The sequence below is a fragment of the Heterobasidion irregulare genome, assembly GCF_000320585.1.
Source record: "Heterobasidion irregulare TC 32-1 unplaced genomic scaffold scaffold_11, whole genome shotgun sequence".
Classification (NCBI taxonomy): domain Eukaryota; kingdom Fungi; phylum Basidiomycota; class Agaricomycetes; order Russulales; family Bondarzewiaceae; genus Heterobasidion; species Heterobasidion irregulare.
The window spans coordinates 1,658,392-1,680,003 of record NW_009258207.1 but is presented as its reverse complement, the minus strand read 5'-3'; the positions used below and the strand labels follow the sequence as shown (position 1 = coordinate 1,680,003).

Below are 21,612 nucleotides of genomic sequence, written 5' to 3'. Positions count from 1 at the left end.
AGCTCTTCTAGATCGCGCACAGATGCTGTGATGTTCCTTCCGAAATAGTGACTGACGGTGATGTCTTTGATTGTTCAACTCTTCTGTTTCGTCGTGGGCACAGTTGTTGTGGTTCGGTACCGGGTGCCTTTGCTCCTGCGAGCGTGCAGGGTCGTTAGTCAGGCTATTGTTCTGCCATCAGCGTCATGAAGGCGTGTGCCGTGCTGCCGGTATTACCCCCGCAATTAAATTTGAGCTCCACTGGAAATTGATAACATTCAGCTTGTTCCCACGACTTCACGTACCAGGATGATACCAGCTGATTGTCGGTTCAGGCCAGATCTCGAATTGCAGGCGCTCGCGCAAGGCGATAGAAGGCGCGCGGGAATATTTATAGCAACGGCGCCAGCGTGTGGAAGCATCAGACGCACACAACTGCATGCGCAGCGCCCAACGAGACCTCTCTTCAAGCACCGCTCCTCGATCATAGGATCGCTTTTGGGCCATTCCCCGCGTCTTCCCGCTGCAACAGGGATCCCATTTGACCGCTGAAATCAACTAAGCCCAAAATTGGTCCCTCACCGATGCTCTCCCTGTCCTGGGTGTTGTTGGCTTCATCTCTCGCTGTGATTCGTCCCGTGTCGAGCGCATTGTACACGGACTCTGCCGACCTTAGTGCGGCAGAATACGATTACGTGGTCGTTGGAGGTCTGTTGGTTCTTCAGATCACCCTGAGCGCTGTTGATTCCTCCTCTCCTCTGTTTTACAGCTGGGGTAGGCGGTGGGGTCGTCGCGAGCCGTCTTTCCGAAGAGGGCGGCAACAGTGTTTTGTTAATCGAGGCTGGAGTCAGGTTCGTCGCCGGCTTCGTGCACCTGCTGGGCGCGAGGGCCTCACTGACGCCGCGCTGCAGCAACTCCGGACTCGAGGCAGTCGCAGTTCCGTATCTCTGCCTCACACTGTTCCCTGACACGTCGTTGAATTGGAACTACACCACTACCCCCCAAGAAGGCTTGAATGGGCGCGAAATACCTTACCCTCGGGGACGACTTCTGGGAGGGTCTTCGTCTATCAGTGCGTCTCCACTGTCAAAGTTTTATTGACTGTCTCTGAGGCACCGAATGACTTCGCAGATGATATGGTATGGACTCGTGGATCCGTGGACGACTATGGCCGCTATGCGCGCATCTCCGGAGACCCTGGATGGTCATGGGATGCTCTTCGACCTTTCAGGGAGGGTGTTAGTAATACAATTTGATTCATGAAACAGTGATCCTGAGATATCCTCACCCACACCTATTCACACAGATCGAGCAAGTGGTTCCTCCCGCAGACGGGCATGACACAAGGGGTCAGATCGACGAATTCGCTCACGGTCATCATGGACCTCTCGGCATCAGCGTCACGGGGTTTCCCACTAACATTGACCTTATGGTGATCAACACCACGCGTGAGCTGCGTGAGTTCCCATTCGTGCGCGACATGAATGCAGGGCATCCGCTCGGGATTGGTGGGTGGTAACGCAAGCGATGGTATCATTGATCAGTTGACAGTGATACATTTAAATTTACCAAGGATGGGCGCAATATTCTATACGAAACGGGTCGAGGGATAGTTCTGCAACGGCATACATTCACCCTGCGCTCGCTGCGCGCTCTAATCTCGACGTCTTGATCAATGTGCAGGCAACCAAGCTTGTGCAGACTGGGACAGAAGATGGTCTTCCTGTGTTCCGGGGTGTGCAATTTGCAAATTCGGCGAACAGTGCGTCTCTTGTTGTAGGTCCTTGCGACACATCTCAGAGTCGTTTGGGCAGGCAGTGTGCGTACTGTTACTGCGCGCAAGGAAGTTATCGTGTCTACAGGGGCCGTGGCGACGCCTCAGCTGCTTCTACTCTCTGGCATTGGCAACGCGACCTACCTCTCCTCCGTCGGCATCACACCCATCGTCGATCTGCCAGATGTGGGACAAAACTTGCAGGACCACCCACTGCTGCCGAATATTTTCACGGTGAATACGACAGCGCTGACGCACGATGATATCACGCGCAACGCAACGTTGCAAGCGGAATACCTCTCCCTTTGGAATGCGACCCGCAAAGGCCAGTTCGCCACATCCATCACCAACCACATCGGATGGTTCCGGATTCCGTCCAATGCGAGCATCTTTGAGACGCAGGAGGATCCGTCGGCGGGGCCTACTGCACCTCATTACGAGTTTGTGTTTCTTGTATGTTGCTTCTGTATCTCTCCTTTCTATCTAGTCTGACCTTTCCCTCAGACTGCATTCTCATCTGCAGTCCAGGCATTGCCATCAGAGGGGCACTTCATGACAATCGCTTCAGTGCTTGTGAGTCCGGCTGCTCGTATGTGTTTTGTTGAATATTCGTCTGCATGCACTGGGCCTCATGCGATTTGATATCAGGTGGTTCTATCACGTTAGCTTCTACAGACCCTTTCGACAACCCTATCGTCGATCCCGGCCTACTCTCGACCGACATGGACATGTTCACGATCCGCGAGTCCATCAAGGCGGCGCGGCGCGTAGTCACGGCGAGCACCTGGGATGGATACGTCGTGCAGCCATTCGGGGCGTTTGGGGATGCGAACACGGACGCGGAGATCGATGCGTACGCGCGCGCGCAGACGGCGACAATCTGGCACCCGACGTGCACGGCGAGGATGGCGGCGTGGAACGCAACGGACGGGGTGGTGAACCCGGATCTGACCGTCAAGGGGACGCGCGGGTTGCGCATCGTGGATGCTAGCGTGTTCGTGAGTGTGGCTGCCCTCGGATCTGAGTGTACGATGCGGGTGGGCTGACTTGTTCTCTTTATATCTACAGCCATACATCCCTGCGGCACACCCACAGGCGGCGGTGTATGTCTTTGCGGAGCGCGCGGCGAGCTTGATCAAGGCTGCTGCGCGTAGGTAGCGCTACTTTGGTCATCGGCTTCAGAGCGTTCAAGCCTGCGCATGTTTATGATGTGTTCAATGAACTTGATTTGCTATGTTGAAGCACTTCCATCATATTTTCTTCCCCGTGAAATACTTATCTTTTGCGCCCCTATCTCTTCTCAGTATTTTCGATATATGGCTAGCGTATCTTTAATTCAGCCATCGTGTTCTGTGCTTGGAATTAGCGCCCGCCCTAGAGTCTTCCGCTGACCCACATTGTATGATTCGAAGTTGGAAGCTACACGATCAATAGGGGCCATTGGTGACGTGAGGATTCATGCGACGATGAAGCTGGATAAGGCCGTCGGGTGTCAAGCATACGGATTCCATCAACCGTGTGGATTGGAAACGGGGAGCGGACCGGAGTGGAGAAGGAGTCGGAGTTCGATGCGGAAGCTGTTCGCTGGGTCCGGCAATTCAGATTGAACCCGCCCCAGCAAACGAGTCTCCTGCTCCCTCTTCGAAGAATGGACACTCACACTTCTCTTCACACCATCGCCATCATCCATCACTCCTCCATCCTTCGCCTCTCCATCGGGCGCCGCGCTGGAGAAAGCTGAGCAAGCACCGAGCGCTTTCATGATAAACCCCCGTTGTCACTATTGGCTAGGCCGCACTGATGTATCGGCTATAGCCTATCTGCGCACCGACCACCCCATCTCCGTCGCTCTTATAGACCCTTCTGCCATCGTTCTCTGACTCGCGTCTGCAGAGCACATTCGATTGTCACCGTTCAGCAAGGACAAGAATCGACACATCACAGCACCCGCGACCATGCCAATTGTTCAAGCAGGTAGCGTCTTCAATTTTGCATGTAGATTGCAGACTGATCAGATTGTCGATCTCATTAGATGATATCTCGGGTAAAACATTTGACTATGTTATCGTCGGTGAGCACATCGCCTCATCAAAAGTGAGGAATGCGGTGGCGCTAAACAGATTGCCGTCCTTGTTCAGGTGGAGGGGTGCGTCACGTTCATTTAGTGGTCTCCTTGTAATGATGCGAAAAAATGCAGACCGCGGGCCTTGTCGTCGCTGCCAGGCTCTCCGAAGACCCCAATGTGTCCGTGCTAGTCCTCGAAGCTGGCCCAGCGAATATCGATGATGCGCTGCTCCGTACGTATTCGCCGAAACTGTGCATAATTGTCCCTGAAAGACTCCAATGCTATAAGGCCGACCTGCATCGATCGGCGCGACGTTTGGCCAAGAACAGTACGATTGGTCGTTCAAGACTGTGCGTCTCGCAGATACACACTACGATGACCACACATAATTGAGCGCGGCCTTGCAGATTCCCCAAACCCATAGCAACGACAAGGAGTACTTTTGGTTCCGGTACGTTTGGTCCAGAATGCCCCATTTGATGGGAATCGGGGATTCATCCGCTCGCATGCAGGGGCCGAACTCTTGGCGGAAGCTCTGCTGTCAATTTCTTCGCCTGGAACAAACCACCCGCGGATCATATTGATGGCGCGTCGTCCCTGCAATTTCATCACCACATTTGCGCTCATAGAGTTCGTGTTTCTGTAGATCTCGAGCGTCTCGGGAACCCCGGATGGAACTGGGCCAATTTCCAAAAGTACATCGCCAGAGCAGAAGGGTATGATATTTCATCTTCTTAGATATACTCCCTCTGACGCCAGTAACGTAGATTCGTTCCGCCGACCTTCGAGGAGATCAAGGAGCACGAGCTGATTGGAGCTGAAACTTGGAAGCTCGGAGGAGAAGGTATGTGCACACTGCTACATGCGTGTGCCACCCGATGCATTGCTGAGTTGTGTGTCGTAGGTCCGATCGACCTTGCTATACCCAAGCGCTTCCTCGCTGGGGATCTGGACGCCATTCACGTCAGCCATATGCGCCGTTTGTCTGTTTTCGTTGCCTGACCGCCGTGACAGACTGTCCTGAACGCCGGCATCCCGCGCGCTGCAGCTCCAGTATGTGACGTATACCTCGTGTCTTACGAGCACCTATTGACGTGGATCTACCTCTAGCTCAATGGAGACGTGCGTTTCCATTTTTTGAGGATGTGATTTTTTGTTAAGTGACTATATAGTTGACGGGGTTGTCCTTCGCCCCGAGCACCATCAATCCTGTTACGTTTTCTAGATCATATGCTACAACGGTACGTCTTCAGTCGTCTGTGTCGTCTTGGCTCTACCCTATCCTCATAAACTTCTAGGGATACTGGCTGCCGAACCAGAACCGTCCGAACCTATCACTCGTTGTCAATGCTACAGCGACCAAAATCATTACTGAAGGCGAGAGCCCATCGTTGGAGGCCACTGGCGTCCAATTTGTCATCAAGGGGGCAAACAATGTTCATAAAGTCGTGCATGCTGGGAAGGAGGTGATACTGTCTGCTGGGTGAGTCTCCTTCAAGTTGCATACGGTCGCAAGCGGTGCAACGAGAATAACTTCTATCATGATCAGATCTATCAAGACTCCTCACTTGCTCGAGCTGTCGGGTATTGGGAACAAGAAAATTCTGGACAAGGTCGGTATCCCGGTCAAGATCGACTTGCCCGGAGTCGGCGAGAATGTTCAGGAGCATTGTTTCATCTCTATCACGTTTGGTGCGTTCGCTGTCTTCTCGAGAACGGATTTGCATGATTTGATATGGTATATGCCCAGAGCTCCGAGACGACGTCCCCTACGAGACATTCGACGTTCTCCGAGACCCCGCTCGCGCAGCAAAGGAGCTCGAACTCTAGTACGTGATTATGTTGAAGTCACCGAGTCACCGAAGTTCATCGCAGGGTGGCTGAGTGCTCGATATCCAGCGCGAAAGGCGAGGGCTTACACACATACACGCCCCACGGCTATATATTCGCACCGCTCGAAACGCTCTCATCCCGCGGAGAGGAAATTCATGACGCGCAGAGGGCGAAGGTGAAAGCGAATGCCGAGAAATACCCACCCGGCATCCGCGCGCAGTATGAGGTGATGTCCCAGCGTCTGGACAGGCGCTCCCCTGGCTGCGAGATAATGTTCTATTCTGCGCTGTCGTCATTTCCTAGTATGTGATTTCTTCACCCACAGCCGGAAACAGTTACGCTCGAACTAATGTTTGCTGTAGATCCGCCTGAAGATGGGAAGAAGTATTTCTCTTACCATACATCCATGAATCATCAGTGGTCCAGGGGAAATATTGTGCGTATCCCATCTCTGTGATTCGCGCGAGATCCAAATGCTGATGCGATTCGTTCCTCTAGCACATCACTTCCGAAGATCCCTTGGCACAGCCTGCCATTGACCCGCACTACTTTGAGGAAGACATCGGTCAGAGGTCCTTCACTCTAGTTTTCGTGGCGCGCTTACGTCGGATGCAGACTTGAAGACCTTCGTTGAAGATGTCAAATTCATTAGGAAGCTGCCGACGTTCTCTCCTCACAAGGAAGTGATCGGTGAGCAAATACCTTGTTTGAGTACTCGAGCTGTGACGTTGAGATTACGTTGATATTTGACAGTCAAGGAGATCAACCCTGGTCCTGACGTCACCACTGACGAGCAGATCGGCGGTGTGTACTTTGTTTCTTCGTTTCCGCATATACCTGCAGATCATTTCTCATCGTTCTTGACAGATTGGATCAAGAACTACATGTCCACCACGTTCCGTAAGCAACCACTCACCTGTCTTCGCATGAAAAGGAAAGTTGTTCATGATAGTCTGTGCAGACACTGCAGGCTCTGCATCGATGCTTCCGAAGGACAAAGACGGGGTTGTGGACCCCAGGCTGAAGGTGCGTGCTTTTTCAATGGACAATTCGGCCCGCTGAGGGATGTCACGATGCAAGGTATATGGGACGAGCAATCTCCGCGTCGTCGATTTGTCCGTGGTCCCCCTCCTCTTTGCGGCCCACTCTCAATGTGCGTGAAAAAACTGCCTACCTGCCTTCTGCAGTGAGGACTGACCTTGTGTTATACAGCTGTTGTTTACGGGCTAGCTGAGCAAGGTAAGGGAACATAGTGACTGTGGCTGTTCTGTAGATACTGACTACAGTTCGTCTAGCCGCGGCCATCATCAAGGGCGAGATCTAAAAAGACAAACTGTATATGTCCAGAATTTAAGATGACCTTTCTATCGCCCTTCGATATCAGGGGATTCAACGCGCCAACCTGAAGTATTGAGTCAACCAAACCTCGTCTTGTCGAACCATCACCGAGATCAGAAAAGGGCGCAGCGATATATCCATGACAGTAATAATCTCGTGACTGGACTGGAACACAGAGAATGAGTGACGAGGACTTTCGCGATGTGAGGAGACAGATAGTCAGAGGTCTGAGACAGCGCGTGACACTATGACTCGGTGGTTCGTTCGGCTGTCAGCGTATTCACTGACACGTGGTTGGGTTGGCGTTCAGCCATAGACTCGTCGGTTCGCAGGCGCTCAAATGCCTTGATGTTGTCGCAAGCCTCCTCGGACTGTGTGCACTTGAACTGCGGCGTCGCAAGCCAAAGTAACGTTTGGCCCTGAACAAGATGGAGGCATTGCAAATGATCAATTGCAGGAAGAGGGCTAGATTGTTCGAGACGCACCTAAATTATCTCCCCTTGCCATATAGGTTTAATTGCGATGAGAGAGGTTCGTGCTTTCGAACCCGTAGTGATTGGGCCAGCGCCTTCCAAACGATCAACCTAGCACGTCCTAGACCAGGCGACATACCTGAGCTAAAGCCTTGTGGGACCTTCGCGAAATGTTGGGCTGCGTACCTTGGGAGCCTGTGCAATTTTGTGAGCCTGTTCCCCGTGGAATCCTTTCGAGGATGTGAGCGGCCGCCGTGGATGCGGATCCTGAGCGACGAGTCTGAAACCAATGCTGTAAACGATAGGAGGCGTCTGATGGATTCGTATGCCTCCTTTGCGAAGCGACAGTCATGTAGAGATTATGGCGGCGTACAATGATTGATCGGTAAGTATAGCTAGTTAGAGAGTCTCCAAGCGCTCGACGAAGAATGTTTCATTGAATGAAGGGTGAGGCTTACACGCACCGACGTCTCCCGAAAGCCATCATGCAGCTAGAGCAAAAATGACTGCTGTCTTCTTTGACTAGCTGTCCATGCCGAGTGCTCCTACGGCGCTTTCCCATTTTGACACGCTGAGAGCTCTGTAGGTGAGCAATGCGCTGCGAACAAACGTGTGAAGGACATAAACTTACAAGTCGGCAACGTTCTCACTCGGCATAACATATATATGGGCACAGCCATTTGTTAATCCCACCCCGTCGACCTCGAACTCCCGTGCCCTGCGGATGGTGCGTAAATTTGTGAACGGGGAAGTAGTGTTTCCGGGCTCCTTGGCACCCTCCCAGATATCCCTCAACTGTGTTGAAAATAGAATGACGAGCAGCCGTCCTTTCTGCGTCGGGAGGATGATCGTGGCGCTCATTCTGGGAAAGTAACGCATAATCTCTGGCCAACGTGAGCGGGCCATATTGGAATAGGTCTGTGAGAAGGTAGCGAGGATCATCTCTTCGATATGCACGCCGATGGACGGATTCTCGTCCCCGTATCCGTCTCCGTCTTCGGTAATAGCCATGCGGCCGGAGAACGACTTTCCGCCCGGTACTTGCAGGCCAGGAGCAAAGATCACAAATGGAACTGATAGGGGCCTGGAATTCGGGTTCTTCTTCCGAGGACAGGAGTTGGGGTCAAACTGAAAGATCATGTTGTCCTCATCATCGTTCATCTGGGAACCCGGTTGGAACGGGAAAGTATCGAGATACTGGTCCTGAATAATGATGCCGCGCGACTAGATAGATATCAAATTGATATGAAGTCGGGTATACCAGTTTGCGAGGAGAAGAGCACGTACAAAAACGGCTCGCAAGAGCTGAGCGCGATCCCCTGCCTCGCTGTCTCCTGATTCGCTGATTGCCTTCTCTATCTGAGAGAGCAGGTCACACTCCCTCACACAGATCTCTTGTCCAATCGTCTCTCAGATACGTTCGAAGAACTGAAAGGCGGCGCAGGCCTCGTCGTAGCGAGCGAACTTATAGTAAACTTTGGCACGTCGAAAAAGTCATCTAGTAGTCAGCACCTTGGGGGAATCTGGCACCGTGTACTCTTGGGAGAGAGCAAGGTTGTTATCCTGAAAGGCGGTGCAGATATCTCCCCAGAGCATATAGCTCTGGGCGCGGTTGGAGATGATCGCACACTTCAATTCCAAAGAGGTCGCGGGCCCGGCATATTCGAGAGCATTTGTGTAGAGCTAAGGGGTTGTCAGCCGACAGAGTGGAGCGAAGGGAGAGTGGTTGTGTACTTGGATTGCAGCTTTGTACATACCTGCGCGAAACTCCACATTAGCCCTCTCCTTCAACTTTACAACGGAATCTCCTGCGCTCATAATAGCGTAGACATGGACACAGACGGCGTGAAAGCATGTGCAGGAAGGTTTGGAGGCTATTTTCGCAAGCAGACACGAAAGGTGGACGGCTGAGCTGTGAGGAATAGGAGGGAATGGGAAGCGGTTAAAAGTCATTCAGGGGTACCTGAGCCAAATATGTAATCCGAAACTTACAGTTACGAGTTCGACGCTCGGACCTGCTCGGGACTCTAGTGCTTCCTAGGCACTACCTTTCGCTCATGGGATCCCTCAAGTGTCAATGATGGTTATCGAGGCCAACTCGGGATCGACACACAACAAGCTAGGGCAGAACGTGTACATCCGGATTTCAGAAACCGTTCAAGCATCAACGTTCTACTACGATTTGATATCATCATCAACAGGGTCATCAGCGAGTCGGTGAGGTACTTCATGGCACCGTGGCAGGTAGCGTTGAGCTGGATTGGCTACAGTACTTATGTCGTGAAGAAGTCGAAGCGGTCCATCAGCAAAAGTGACAAAACGTGGGATGGCTTTGGACGGATTGGGGGGTTATATAATCTCGAGAGCCTGCAGGCAAGGTCATATATGGCATTGCATTTGCCACGCTCTCCTTGGTGGTTCGGCGCAATCGTTGCGTTAGATTGCAATCTGGAGGCCCCAATGCCAATGTAATATATTCCTGGCCTTTATAATATATTCTTATACATACACACTGGCCTCAAAACTCGCCATAACCCTCCTCTGCAAGCACTCGCTCATCCTGCTCCCTTCCATTGTCTTCAGGCAATGGGTCAGGATTATTGTCCTCCTCCTCCTTCTCCTTCTCCTCCTCCTCCTCCTCTACCAAAGGGCCTTCTTCTCCCTCCTCTTCTTTAGATTCCTCTTCCAAATTGTCATCCTCAGCACCACCTTGCTCATCGACTGCCGCATTGGAGGGCTCCTCCGGCACTTGTGCAGCTTGCCCATCTTGGAGAAGGCTGGCATTGAGGTGCCATGTGTCCTTGTGACTAATGCCACTGCCATGGAAGCGCATGAACATGCCGTGCTCCACAAACCTAGAAGGAATTGAGAAATATAAGTAGGAAATGATATGAAACTTACATGTTAATATAATACCTCTCCCAATCTTCATCATTCTTTGCTGGCTGTTGAGCAATGGATGGCCTAAGTTGCTCAGAGATGTGTCCACATGCAAATGCAGGAATCACATGTACACTGCGGATGATTTGCTTGGGATCTAAGAAGCCAAACATGGCAAGATCATCTTCAGGGATAAAGGCAACACTGTGCAGCTGCTTGCAATCCCACCCACCTGGTGCATTAGTGTCAAGGCTGAACCAGCAAACCCACAAGAAATCCATTTGCTTGGGCTCAGAGGAATGACCATGGTGGTGCACCATGCAATGGAAGATGCCAATAACATGCACATACTAGTACAGATACATTGGGTTGTCAGAAGTGTTATCCTCTTGTGAGAGGGCCATTATATCTGCTTGTGTTTGTGGATTAATTGAGTCTTGCTGTCGTCACATGTCGTATGAGATGTAGTTGATCTATAGCATGCTGTGTTGATACAGCCAGTTGTTGACAATAGTGATGTTGTCACAGTCCTTATCTGAGAGCTCATGTTTGTCACCATCATAAGCGAGCCCTAGTACACATGCCAGGAGATGATCCTTGAGGCAAAGCAGGAACTCCTATGGCAATGATATGAGCAGGCAATCAATCAGGTTGACAATCATTACTCACCTTGAGTGCAGGGTCTCTAGGGTGGTTGTGAATCCAAGACCATGCATTCAGGTGCTTCCTTGTTAATATGGGAATGTGGTAATGGGTGGTGGAGTTGGACAAAGGCAGCCTTTCAGGCCACTTGTGCTTCTGCCTGTGTGCGTGTGCTAGCTTGCACCTATGATGTTCATCTGACCACTTTGTGACTTTGCGGAGGGGGCATTCACAAGCATCATGCCTTGCTAGCTGCTAAACAAAGTTGTTCTTCTTTGTATGGTTGTGGTAATATTTGACCACCTTATGTGCGAGCTTACCCTGTGTAAGAGATAATCAACTAATACTATTTATGTGAAGAAGCAGTAATTCTTACCACTTGCATGCTATACAAGTCTGTTGTTCTAAAGCAGAGGATCATGCCAATGTAGTCACCAAGGGCATGGTATTTGTAGGTTACCAGGTTAAAGATTTTGCACAGTTTTTCTGAAGTGAATGTTGTTGCACTTATGTTCTTTCCTAATTTGAGACCCTTCTTGATCATTGCAGCCTTGCATCTTCTTCATGTGGCTATCTTATAAGGGAGTTCTCTTATGTCATACACCATGTAGGTCTTCTTAACAAACCATCACATTGTGGCACCAAGCATAAGTGTGGCAGTGGCAAAGAACCCTAGGGAGGTGCCTGTATGAAGGTGCAGCTTTGTGTACACATTCCAGGTTGCGAGGTTGGACAGGAGGTTGGCTATAATGGCATCATGGCATGCAGGCAAAAGGCCTTTGAATACTGGCATAGCACACTGTGAAAGGTTATACCAATATGTGCCATGATTTTCTGAGTCAGGGGAAGTACTTGCCTGTAACAAGTCTTCAAAATCTTGTGCAGCAAGCTTCCACATGGCCAAGGCATTCCTATGAAAGCATTGTATTGTGCTACAACCAAACATGGGTACTGCTTAATAGCTATAATATATATACTATTAGATTTGAATCAAATAAAAAGAATAGATATAATATACTATTGATTCAATTTTTGAATGGCATTATCTGCTGCTGCTTGAAGCGCTTGCATCAGATAAGTGAAGGTAGCTTTCCATACACCTAGCTTGACCTTATGCAGGAGGTCAATGACAAACATTGAATGAAGGTCAAACCCAAAGCATACTAGCTTTGTGGAGAAGGCCATTCTATAAATAATTGTTAGCTAGTTGTCTAAATAGATAGTGGAGAAACTTACCTTTGTTGGTATGAGTGAGCATTTGCTGAGCACCATCTTCAGCCTGTCTGCCTTGAGTGGCACACCAAACTTGTAGACCAGTTAGTAGGCAGTTTCAATATTTTGCTGGTATTGGATATTATCATTGCAGTCCTTATGGCGGGTCTTGATATCAGACTTCATGCCCATATGGACAACTTTCTTCTTCTTGACAAGGCATCAAGGATATGGGCACTTGGCAAAATACTTGATACTCGCAAGTATGACCCTGGATATAGGTAAATTACTAGAAGGGCAAAAGACATGATGATAGGCTTACTTTTTGGGGTAGTCCATGGAGTAAGTAAAGAATTGTGGAAACACACAATGCATGATACTATTGCCACATCAAACAATAATTCCATGAGTGTATGCCTCTATGAAATTGTTGTCAAGGAGGAGGATCCATATCACGTGTATAAACTCATGTTTGTAGTGTGTGAGAGTCTCTGCTGTTGTGCTCTTGCCAAAAAATGAGTGGTAAAAATCTTGAATAATGTCTAGAAGCTGGAAAATACACACATTAGAAATGTATCACACTAGCAAAATGCAAACTCACTAAGGGGATGTATGCTAGATGATGGCATGTATATGCCATGGGTTTTACATGGGTGTACTTTGATTGGGAGCCAAAAAACAAGTAGAACAGCTAGAGCGACACTATGCCAAAATTTGCAAGGTGCATCGTATTTGACCAAAGTGTAAGCAGCATGATGATGTGCTCCAACTTGTTGTCAGGCTTACACAGGAGTTTCTATATTTTCTCAGCGGCCTCAAGCATCGAGTGTGAGCAATATATTTCCAAGTAGATGCACTCGGGCTTTGAGTTCTTGAACAGCTTCTAAAACTGCTGAAATGGGGTAGCATGAAGTGTGGAGAAGGTAGTGGAATCTAAATAGACAGTCTTGATAATGTCAATGATATTGTAGTGTCAGATACCCTTAACTTCAAATTCTGGTGCCTGGTCTTTGGGAGTCTTCACCTTGTTAGCAGGGAGGTGGATCTTGATAGATGATTGATGCCAGCCCTTGCCCTCATTGAAGGGGCTCAAAGAATCGGTGATGTAGCTGTTTATGTGCTTGTTCTCCCAAGCAGTGTTAAACTTTGTGAAGTCCTTGATGCTGAATCCATCCCTCATGGAATCCCTGAGAGAATGCACTAAGTGATCTATCTTGCTTGTGGATTTTGTTGTAGACTTTGTGTATTGCTAGCACATCATAATTGCGGCAACTATATTAGTAAATAAAGCATACCAGGGTTCCACTGATGCTACACCCTAAGGTAGCACCAGATCCACCTTGGGGAATGCTGCGGAGTCACAGACTTTATTGAGTGAATTTTTAGGTTTTGGGTTATGCATTAGACATTGCTTGTACTAGTGGAATAACACCAAATTCATTGGGTTTTGTTTCAAAGATGAGTTCCAGCACTGGTGCCAGCTCAGCCTCAGGCTCAGGCAGAGGAGGGATTGGTAGTACAGACTCTGGGCCAGGATGGGTAGGAAGAGGATGCTATTTCAAAGGAATATAGGAGAGGGGGGTAGTGGAGCCAGGCAGGAAATCATCAAATCACTTTGGGAAGCATATTCCACATCCAAAGTGCATAGAGTGTGTAGTAGGATGCAGAAGCAGGGGTGGAAGTTCTGATAATAAAGCTTCTGGGATAGGGATTGAGTCCAAAATGTCTTACTGATACGCAAAAAAAAATGTGAATATTGTTCAATATATAGTGAGCATGCATAAAGGCCACAACACTTATCTCTACTGTCAACTCTTCATATTGTACTAGCATCTGAGCTCTCTTCCTTGACCATGTTTCTGCCTCCTCTGCTGCCTCTTCCTCTTGAGCATGTTTTTGCTAAAAAGTAACATATTAAATCTCTTGATAGCTTTTGCAGCTCTATTAATGCATCTTGAGAGCACGCTGATCATGGAAGCTTCAGGGACATGTAAGGCATTGAAAAGCCATCACATGAAGAAAAAGTGTGAATAAGATTAGGATTTTCATGCTTGCCAAGAGTGTGTGAGCCTCATTGAGCAGTAAAAGCAACAAAAAAAGTCCAACTCTGTGAAAAGTCTCCTGACTCAAGCATGTGACCAATCAATGTGTTGCAACTTGACTGTTTAGTCATTGCTTTTGCCTTCACTACATAATACTATCACCATGCCATATTAACCCCTTCCCTCTGATGATTCTGACTCAGATGTGCAACCTTCAAGGTATGTCTTGAACCCAGACACAGTGGTATTGAAACATGCTATGGAAAATACATGCCATGCACTAAAAAGCATGGCACAGTGCAAGGGAAAGAAGAAGGACAAGACAAGGTGAGCTAAGGCTTCTTCCATACCTATCAACTGTCCTTCTCCATTATCAACAGACATGACAACCAAGATATTTACAAGAGCGCCACATGATGGATTTCATGTGAGATTACTCTATATGATGATCTCCATGATGTTTTCTGCATTGGTATGCATATACAACTCAGGTGTGCTAGCACATCAAACTCGGATGATGTGACCAATGGCAGAGTTTCTGCTCATAATCTTCATGTGCAAGTTCTCCACTATCTATGTCATTTGTCATTTCTCACATGTTAGACAGGCAAAAGGACCAGAAAAAGCTTTACTTGAAGATCCTCAAACAGGTTCTTGACCTTGTTCCTGGTTTCTCTGTCAAGGTTGAGTCTGAAGGTAATAAAGACTCTTTTCATGCATTGCTTGATATGATGAGTGCATACAGGTGAATATATGTACACTTATCATATCTAGTTAGATAATCAAAAGCAGCTCCAACACGCGTGTGGTAGACATGACACACATAAAGGAGTTTGTCACTGAGTAAGTGGCACTTATTCTGATCATGCAGCCATTGAAACTGGCACTTGTGCTGGCCAACAAATATGATCATGGGTTTTCACATCTGATGCTCATATATATTTTGTGCCCCAACAAGTATCTTGCTAGCTTTGACAAGGATTTCACTGGGTACTAATGTTAATTCCTCACTTGATAGCAACTTACCCTTGCTCTCTCTCTGCAGCACCTGGAACAAGCTCAAGAACAATGAGATTAAGGTTTTGGCCAAGCATTGGCCTGCCTTCATATACGAGGACTACCAGTATGACCCAAGCAACTGTGAGAAGGGATTATTCCATGGTCACCTCCTTATCTATGTAAGTCTCTATCTGTCCCATTCTCAAATTGCTGATATCTTCTCCTATTGCACAGGCATGGCATGCTATATACATAGGCCTGTTAGCAGCAAGGCTAGGCCCTAGCAGCAAGATAGCTCGCAATGGTAGGCCCTGTGGCAGCTTATCTAAGAGTTTCATGCACAATGGGGAAGATAGCACCACATGCCAATCACACAAGCACAAGACCCTCATGTTGAGGAGGACAACAAGAATGAGCATGATAACCATGATGATGACAACCACAATGACATAGTGCCACAATCACACAAGCACACAGCTACGTGTGCTCAGTACAATGACAATAGTAGCCACACCTTGAAAGCATGCAAGGCCAAGATGAACACTAGCACTATATTGACTTCCAAGAGTAAGGGAAAGGTCTTAGACAGTCATTCTTGCTGTTCAATCCTGGGGGGTTATATTGTTCTCTTGTGCTCTGCTTCAATCTCTTGTGCTCTGTGCTCCATATGGCTCTGCGGCACACTCTTGTTTTGGCTTTTTGTAGTTTATCTTCCACATTACTGACTCATGTATATTTCTTCCTGTCACCATCTGGAAAACCACCCCTTTGTATTAAGCTCTAATTAGTTCTATTTATGCATAATTAAGAATGATTAGGATTAGACATTTTTAGCTTACCCCCCTCTAAACCTGTTCTAATTAGACATAATTTTCCTAAATTAGGAATTATTAGGATTGATTATAACTTCAAATTTCGGAAAAATCATAATAAATCAAGCATCACAGTTCTCATAGCCTTCTTATAAAGTCATGTCTATTAGAGCACTAGTTCAATACCTAAACACAGAATATACCTGATAACAAACTTGCCTTCTGCCAAAGTTGAACCAACAACCTCATGTATGCAAGCACCCAGGACAGATGCTCTAAGCCACTAAGCCACAAGGTCTAATATATAAACTTGGTAATCTAAATAAGTAGACATAATATAGGCAACCTCAACATCTCTGATTTTATTTAACATTTATCTTTCCTCTATCTTATAAATAAATAGGTCAATAAATACCTAAAAAGTCAGGTCTTTCAGGATTTAGTTTAAACACCAGCTAAGAAGATAATAAACTAATGGAAAATCGATAATACACTTTATATAGGATAAAAATAAATTATGGTACTTATACAATTTGGACTGAGAATGTGTATAACTATGATTGAGTGTAATATTCAATAGGACTCTACTAGTATAGACAATGCTACCTGAATTTGCAGATTTGATCAAAAACATGATTATAAATAATCAAGATCCAATAAGAGAAAGGGGTCTCCCAAACAGCCACTAGTGAGGTAGAGGGTGGGGATAAGAGTATATGTATGGCATGCCTATATATAAATAAGCACAAGATTGTTGGAGGTGATCTTAATATGCTTAATGCATATATTTTTTATATGGTAGGCAAATATATCATTCTGGCACCACATACCAATATGACTGTCTTTTCCACAGCCTAATAGCTAGAGGAAAACACCAAGTTTGAGCATCTTCTGTATATTAAGGCAATGAACAATACAATTAGTGCTAAAAATTGTAATATCAATAGTGATAATGATTGTGTGCTGCACAAGGCAGTATTAGCCACCATACTAATAGACATGGTCTATAAGGCTGCATATAGCATATCCCTAAGTCCAACCCACATGTTATGTCCTATAATAACCAATAGCAGGCATTGGCTAACAATGACAACTTTAATGATCTTGTGTGCAAGGACAAGGTACCTAGGTCTTCATAGCCTCTTGTGGCAGCTGCTAAGCTGCCAACAAAGTGGCTGGGGGGATCAATGCATATTTCTCTCTTTCTATATCCCTTATAAAAGCAGCTAGAAAGTCAGCAAAAGAGCTACAAGATAATGGTATAGGCATATATGAAGGAGAGTAATATGCTGAAATAGTATAGAATGTGCCACATCTTTACCTTCTCACTAATAGAGCAGTAGTACTTACTATTTCCTACTAATAATTAAAGACTTCTTAGTATGGAATTAGTGCTAATATCATAAAATTAGTAACCAATCCAATGCTCACAATATGTTGCTCCCAATTAGGAAATTAGACACCTTTAGATACTATTAACACTTTTAGATACTTTTAGACACTATTAGATATAATCTGGAGCTAATACAAGGGGGTGTTTTTCCAGATGCACCCCTTATATTGTGAGTGGCTGGCAATGGATCGTCATGCTGATCAGAAAGTCTGTTGTGATCGGCTTTACTAGTGCTTAGATGCAACCTGGCTAAGGCATCAGCTTGCTATTTAGGTAACTTATTTGAAAATACCTGATTCAATCAATCCATGGTAGTCTGCATTTGCTCTCGTCGCGATACGCTCGCATATAGACCCACCTGATTCCTTGCATGAACCACCTTCTCGTGGACTGGGTCAAGGAAATTGTTGTCTCTGTTGTCGAAGCCATTCTTGTCTCCATGAGCATTGTTATTGCATTCTTTGTCGTGGACATCGCCCTCCTGGTGATCGTCTTCGTCTTCATGACCATTTTCATTTTCATTGTCATTGTCATTGTCACTGTCACTGTCATTGTCACTGTCATTGTCATTGTTATTGTCATTGTCATTGTCATTGTCATTGTCATTGTCATTGTCATTGTCATTGTCATTGTCATTGTCATTGTCATTGTCATTGTCATTGTCATTGTCATTGTCATTGTCTTGTCGATCTCTGGACCGGGTCTCCCTGTCCTGTTGCGCGTGTGCATCGCTTGCCCGTTTGCCTCCATTCTCATCGCTAACATAGTCATCGCGGGCCTGGATTCTACCCCTGTCTTCATTTTCTCTGCTCCCATCCTCGTTGCCAACATAGTTGTCGCAGGTCCCACCTTTGTTACTCTTGCTCTTGTTCTCAATCAGGTGCCATCGTCATCGTCATCATAGTCGTGCTTGTGGTTGTGGTTGTGGTTGTGGTCATGGTCGTGGTCGTGGTCATGGTCATGGTTGCGGTCGTGGTCGTGGTCATGGTCATGGTCGATATCCGCGCTTTTGCGTGATCTGTCGTCTTTTTCTTCTTCTTCCTCGTAGATCCTGCCGTCAGTGCCGTTGTCGTGATCTTCACTGTGATCATAATACTGGCTTCCACTCCCGTCTTCGCTTTCTCCGCTCTCACTTCAGTGAAAACATCGACAATAGCAGTGGGCCCCTTTCCCATAGCGTAAGCATCATAAAGGCATGTCTTTGTAGGGAGGAGAGTGCCAAAGCAGCCCTTAAATTGCTAAGAATCGGAGACTCCCCGCTTGGATCCAGTGAGCTAGGTCGATCCACGCCGGTCATAGGTATGTGATCTACTATGCATGACAGATACGCATAGGACAAGGTGCAATCAGACGCACTCGCCATAGCTGGAGACGCAGTTGGATATGGAATGTGAGCAACGATGACCAGACCATCGGCATCGTACAGTATTCCAAATATCATGAAGCATGGGGGTAGGGAGGAAGAAGAAACAAACGGGAGAGGAACCTTAGTTTGAACATTTTGCTCGCAACGAAGACACCAGTTCAAAAGATGCGTGTCCAAGCTCGATTGTATGATCTGAGAGAGATGACGAATTTTCTGATCCATCGATGTCGGAGGGATTGTGGAAGATGTTGGACGAGAAGATATGTGCGAAGGCCACAGAGAAGGCCCCTTCATTCCTACGAGAAGTGCAGGCTCGAAAAGGTTCGCCTTCATGAGTTCTACAGGAGAGGGCGTTGGATTGAAAGAGTCCATCAGAAGCCCAAATGCGTCCGATGAAGATTCACTGGTTCCTTGGAGCGGCGGTGGGAAGTCCAGTCGAAGCTTACTGTACATGATGAGTTGAGATCAATCTTGCATGAGAAAGAACTCACGGAACTAGCACGCAGCCTGGGGTTGTTAGAAAAAAACTTGTGATCGCAAATGCAGCATTATCCTCGTCTCCTGGGTATGTAACGATCTCGAGGAAGAATGGAAAAGCGTACAAAGAATTCTTGGATAATGGTGAGTCTCCTTCACCTCGACGAATGGCCGATAGAGGGGCACGGAGCAGAAAGTCGGGAGCAAATGACGAAAGATCGTCGTGAGTAGACGCAATTTGGCCTTCTGAAAGCCAGGTTATGTGTGTATCGATGGATTCCAACCAAGGCATCAAGGCGGTTGAGTGCAGCCATTCCTGCAGGTTCCACGCTGTGCGCTTTCCAATTGGCTTCCAAAAAACGTCACTTTATTCGTAAAACACTTCGACATCGCGACATACCTTCCATTTCTCCGGTATGCCTAGCGAGTGGAGCGAGGCAGATACCCATTGCCTTTTGAATTTTGAGATGAATTCGAGTTGATTCGAGCATGCAGCCGCAATGTCCGGGTCCACAAGGTCAGGTCCTTCAACATATGTCCACCCTCTATTCAGAAAACAAGGATATTGTATCATTAGTTCACAAGAGGTGGGCCACCGGGGAAAAGGAATACGATTCGTTAGTGCCGAACCGAGCTGCCCCAGCTCGAAAACACAGCTCTTCTAAGCTGAGTTGATACGGTGCGTCGATATCTGAAAAAGCAGCCGCCATGCTCGACGCTCGTCAAGAGGAGGAAGATGATGTGATTCTGGTTTCAGCCGCGGTCTCACTGCTGACGATCAGTCATATGTGACTCTGTGTGATCGAGGTCACAGCTCTAAGATCACGGTCACAGAGTCGTCCAACCTCTTCACATCAAGTTACTCTCATCAGCTCTGATGCCCGCCTCGGTCAACCAACATCCAACCGATGGACACCGCGTGATTTGTTTGACTGTTGAGGACTGGAGGCATCTCTATGGAATGAGCCCTATCAAGCCGGGTAGCGTCCGTGCTCTAGATAAAGTGCCACCAACACTTCAGTACGTAACGACTTTCCGTCTTTGTCTATTCGCGAAAAGCAAACACACAGACGCTTTAGGCCCCTGGCAGATGGTCCCCACCGCTGGCTGTTTGAACGAAAACGCCAGGTTGGGTATGACGGAAGAGCTGGGCTAAGCATTAATAGCGTGGTCGAAGTGATACAATCACACGACATACACGAAATGCAACCTCTCGAGGTCCCGGAGGATTGGAAGGTAAGTATACATCAATCATCCTAGATTTTAGATTATAATATGACACGTTTTACAGAACGCTGTCTCAAACGAGACTCTGAAACCTACGATTGCGCTGTTACAGAGGTCGCTGTGCCAGTATGTAGACAATGGGCACAGTGCGTGGCCCAGCTTCCCTGTGCTATTGTATAGACCGAGGTCCTATTTTGCGACCATACCTTATCCAAAGCCAAATACGACTCTGCACGAGTTGCGGGATCCGCACATGACTTTGTACAGCGTCGAGTGGACCATCTTCAAGATTTTGTGCAAGGCAAATAGTCGTGTTACTGGATACATCACTCTCGATTCTATACTTTTCTACGATGCTCTATTACCTGCTATCTGTCATCAAATTCGAGGCTGCAGAGTACTGAGGTTTGTTTTATGTGCACGTTGGTCTGTCAAGAAGGCTTTACTGAGCCATTTCTAGATCCACTCCTATCACCTTTCCATCTTACTCTGCCGACTATGGCTCTTCGACTTGCCTAGATTTCATCTGTCAACCGTCCAGCAATAACCTTCCCAATGGCCTGCCTGGTGAATATGTACCGGTCCTTTTTGCCGCTCATCATGTGGACACTCTTCACGCATTCGAACTATCAGAGATCTCATATGTTCGTCCGGGACCACCAGAGCTCATGCCAGACAGAAGGCCAGGCCTCGTAAAGCTAGCTAAAGTTTTTCAGCCTTCGTTGCAGCTGCTTGTCATGCACTTGACGAAGAAATATCGAATTGATGATTATCATTGGCGCCCTGAGTGGAATGTAAGTAATTGCCCACGCTGTTCAAGGAAGTAATCAGCTGACGCTCTGTCTCAGCCGATCATCAGCAAGAAGGATCCGGCATGGTTGAGACCTCATGTTCCGGAGAAGTATTTTTTCTTCGGCATGAATTACTCCCAAACCGATTGCATCATCTACACCTTCTTCCCGCGCTATGAAGTCATATCCTCCGGGCGGGTGGAGTGGGGATTTTGTTGCTACGAGGCATATTACCCGTGGCCTATTGGCAGCACCAACTCTTTGCATCGCGTTCATTTGATTAACACATTTCTCAGAATCCAACGCCAC

General features: G+C 47.5%; 10 protein-coding genes across 10 annotated transcripts; 4 read left to right on the top strand and 6 right to left on the bottom strand.

Annotated features, from left to right (window-relative positions):
* Positions 1-563: 563 nt before the first annotated feature.
* Positions 564-3,108, top strand: aao4 (aryl-alcohol oxidase 4; the record flags this gene model as incomplete). Its single annotated transcript, XM_009552910.1, has 10 exons — positions 564-687; positions 749-830; positions 891-1,051; positions 1,111-1,217; positions 1,286-1,487; positions 1,553-1,741; positions 1,794-2,206; positions 2,258-2,342; positions 2,402-2,751; positions 2,822-3,108. 10 exons carry the CDS (start codon positions 564-566, stop codon positions 2,909-2,911), a joined length of 1,803 nt encoding a protein of 600 aa, XP_009551205.1. The 3' UTR covers positions 2,912-3,108.
* Positions 3,109-3,708: 600 nt separating this feature from the next.
* Positions 3,709-6,975, top strand: gor11 (GMC oxidoreductase 11; the record flags this gene model as incomplete). The annotated part of the gene is made up of 25 exons (XM_009553490.1): positions 3,709-3,727; positions 3,786-3,824; positions 3,874-3,899; positions 3,951-4,050; positions 4,107-4,168; positions 4,226-4,269; positions 4,331-4,534; positions 4,586-4,662; positions 4,723-4,781; positions 4,833-4,871; positions 4,929-4,940; positions 4,991-5,059; positions 5,117-5,301; positions 5,368-5,510; positions 5,569-5,647; positions 5,718-5,953; positions 6,014-6,087; positions 6,150-6,216; positions 6,267-6,341; positions 6,405-6,455; positions 6,519-6,551; positions 6,613-6,677; positions 6,732-6,804; positions 6,864-6,890; positions 6,947-6,975. The coding sequence occupies 25 exons, from the start codon at positions 3,709-3,711 to the stop codon at positions 6,973-6,975; spliced, it is 1,887 nt and encodes a 628-aa protein (XP_009551785.1).
* Positions 6,976-7,984: 1,009 nt separating this feature from the next.
* Positions 7,985-8,623, bottom strand: HETIRDRAFT_328612 (uncharacterized protein; the record flags this gene model as incomplete). Its single annotated transcript, XM_009553489.1, has 2 exons — positions 7,985-8,042; positions 8,094-8,623. The coding sequence occupies 2 exons, from the start codon at positions 8,621-8,623 to the stop codon at positions 7,985-7,987; spliced, it is 588 nt and encodes a 195-aa protein (XP_009551784.1).
* Positions 8,624-9,980: 1,357 nt separating this feature from the next.
* On the bottom strand, positions 9,981-11,777 carry HETIRDRAFT_422272 (uncharacterized protein; the record flags this gene model as incomplete). Its single annotated transcript, XM_009553488.1, has 7 exons — positions 9,981-10,317; positions 10,364-10,692; positions 10,852-10,959; positions 11,012-11,188; positions 11,246-11,305; positions 11,361-11,544; positions 11,617-11,777. The coding sequence occupies 7 exons, from the start codon at positions 11,775-11,777 to the stop codon at positions 9,981-9,983; spliced, it is 1,356 nt and encodes a 451-aa protein (XP_009551783.1).
* Positions 11,778-12,001: 224 nt separating this feature from the next.
* HETIRDRAFT_174956 (uncharacterized protein) lies at positions 12,002-12,169 on the bottom strand (the record flags this gene model as incomplete). Its single annotated transcript, XM_009553487.1, has 1 exon — positions 12,002-12,169. One exon carries the CDS (start codon positions 12,167-12,169, stop codon positions 12,002-12,004), a length of 168 nt encoding a protein of 55 aa, XP_009551782.1.
* A 417-nt stretch (positions 12,170-12,586) lies between these two features.
* Positions 12,587-12,836, bottom strand: HETIRDRAFT_174955 (uncharacterized protein; the record flags this gene model as incomplete). Its single annotated transcript, XM_009553486.1, has 2 exons — positions 12,587-12,745; positions 12,798-12,836. The coding sequence occupies 2 exons, from the start codon at positions 12,834-12,836 to the stop codon at positions 12,587-12,589; spliced, it is 198 nt and encodes a 65-aa protein (XP_009551781.1).
* A 333-nt stretch (positions 12,837-13,169) lies between these two features.
* Positions 13,170-13,842, bottom strand: HETIRDRAFT_119027 (uncharacterized protein; the record flags this gene model as incomplete). The annotated part of the gene is made up of 3 exons (XM_009553485.1): positions 13,170-13,445; positions 13,492-13,546; positions 13,811-13,842. 3 exons carry the CDS (start codon positions 13,840-13,842, stop codon positions 13,170-13,172), a joined length of 363 nt encoding a protein of 120 aa, XP_009551780.1.
* A 207-nt stretch (positions 13,843-14,049) lies between these two features.
* HETIRDRAFT_430180 (uncharacterized protein) lies at positions 14,050-15,962 on the top strand (the record flags this gene model as incomplete). The annotated part of the gene is made up of 9 exons (XM_009553484.1): positions 14,050-14,102; positions 14,442-14,457; positions 14,537-14,565; positions 14,846-14,934; positions 15,051-15,081; positions 15,284-15,416; positions 15,472-15,541; positions 15,691-15,804; positions 15,943-15,962. The coding sequence occupies 9 exons, from the start codon at positions 14,050-14,052 to the stop codon at positions 15,960-15,962; spliced, it is 555 nt and encodes a 184-aa protein (XP_009551779.1).
* Positions 15,963-17,204: 1,242 nt separating this feature from the next.
* HETIRDRAFT_430179 (uncharacterized protein) lies at positions 17,205-19,995 on the bottom strand (the record flags this gene model as incomplete). The annotated part of the gene is made up of 9 exons (XM_009553483.1): positions 17,205-17,295; positions 17,400-17,405; positions 17,481-17,521; positions 17,801-18,305; positions 18,576-18,750; positions 18,799-19,253; positions 19,300-19,634; positions 19,686-19,830; positions 19,916-19,995. 9 exons carry the CDS (start codon positions 19,993-19,995, stop codon positions 17,205-17,207), a joined length of 1,833 nt encoding a protein of 610 aa, XP_009551778.1.
* Positions 19,996-20,219: 224 nt separating this feature from the next.
* Positions 20,220-21,122, top strand: HETIRDRAFT_148184 (uncharacterized protein; the record flags this gene model as incomplete). Its single annotated transcript, XM_009553482.1, has 4 exons — positions 20,220-20,305; positions 20,365-20,521; positions 20,577-20,917; positions 20,973-21,122. Coding segments are annotated over exons 1-4 (705 nt in total), but the record flags the coding sequence as incomplete, so codon positions are not given.
* Between the last annotated feature and the right edge of the window lie 490 nt (positions 21,123-21,612).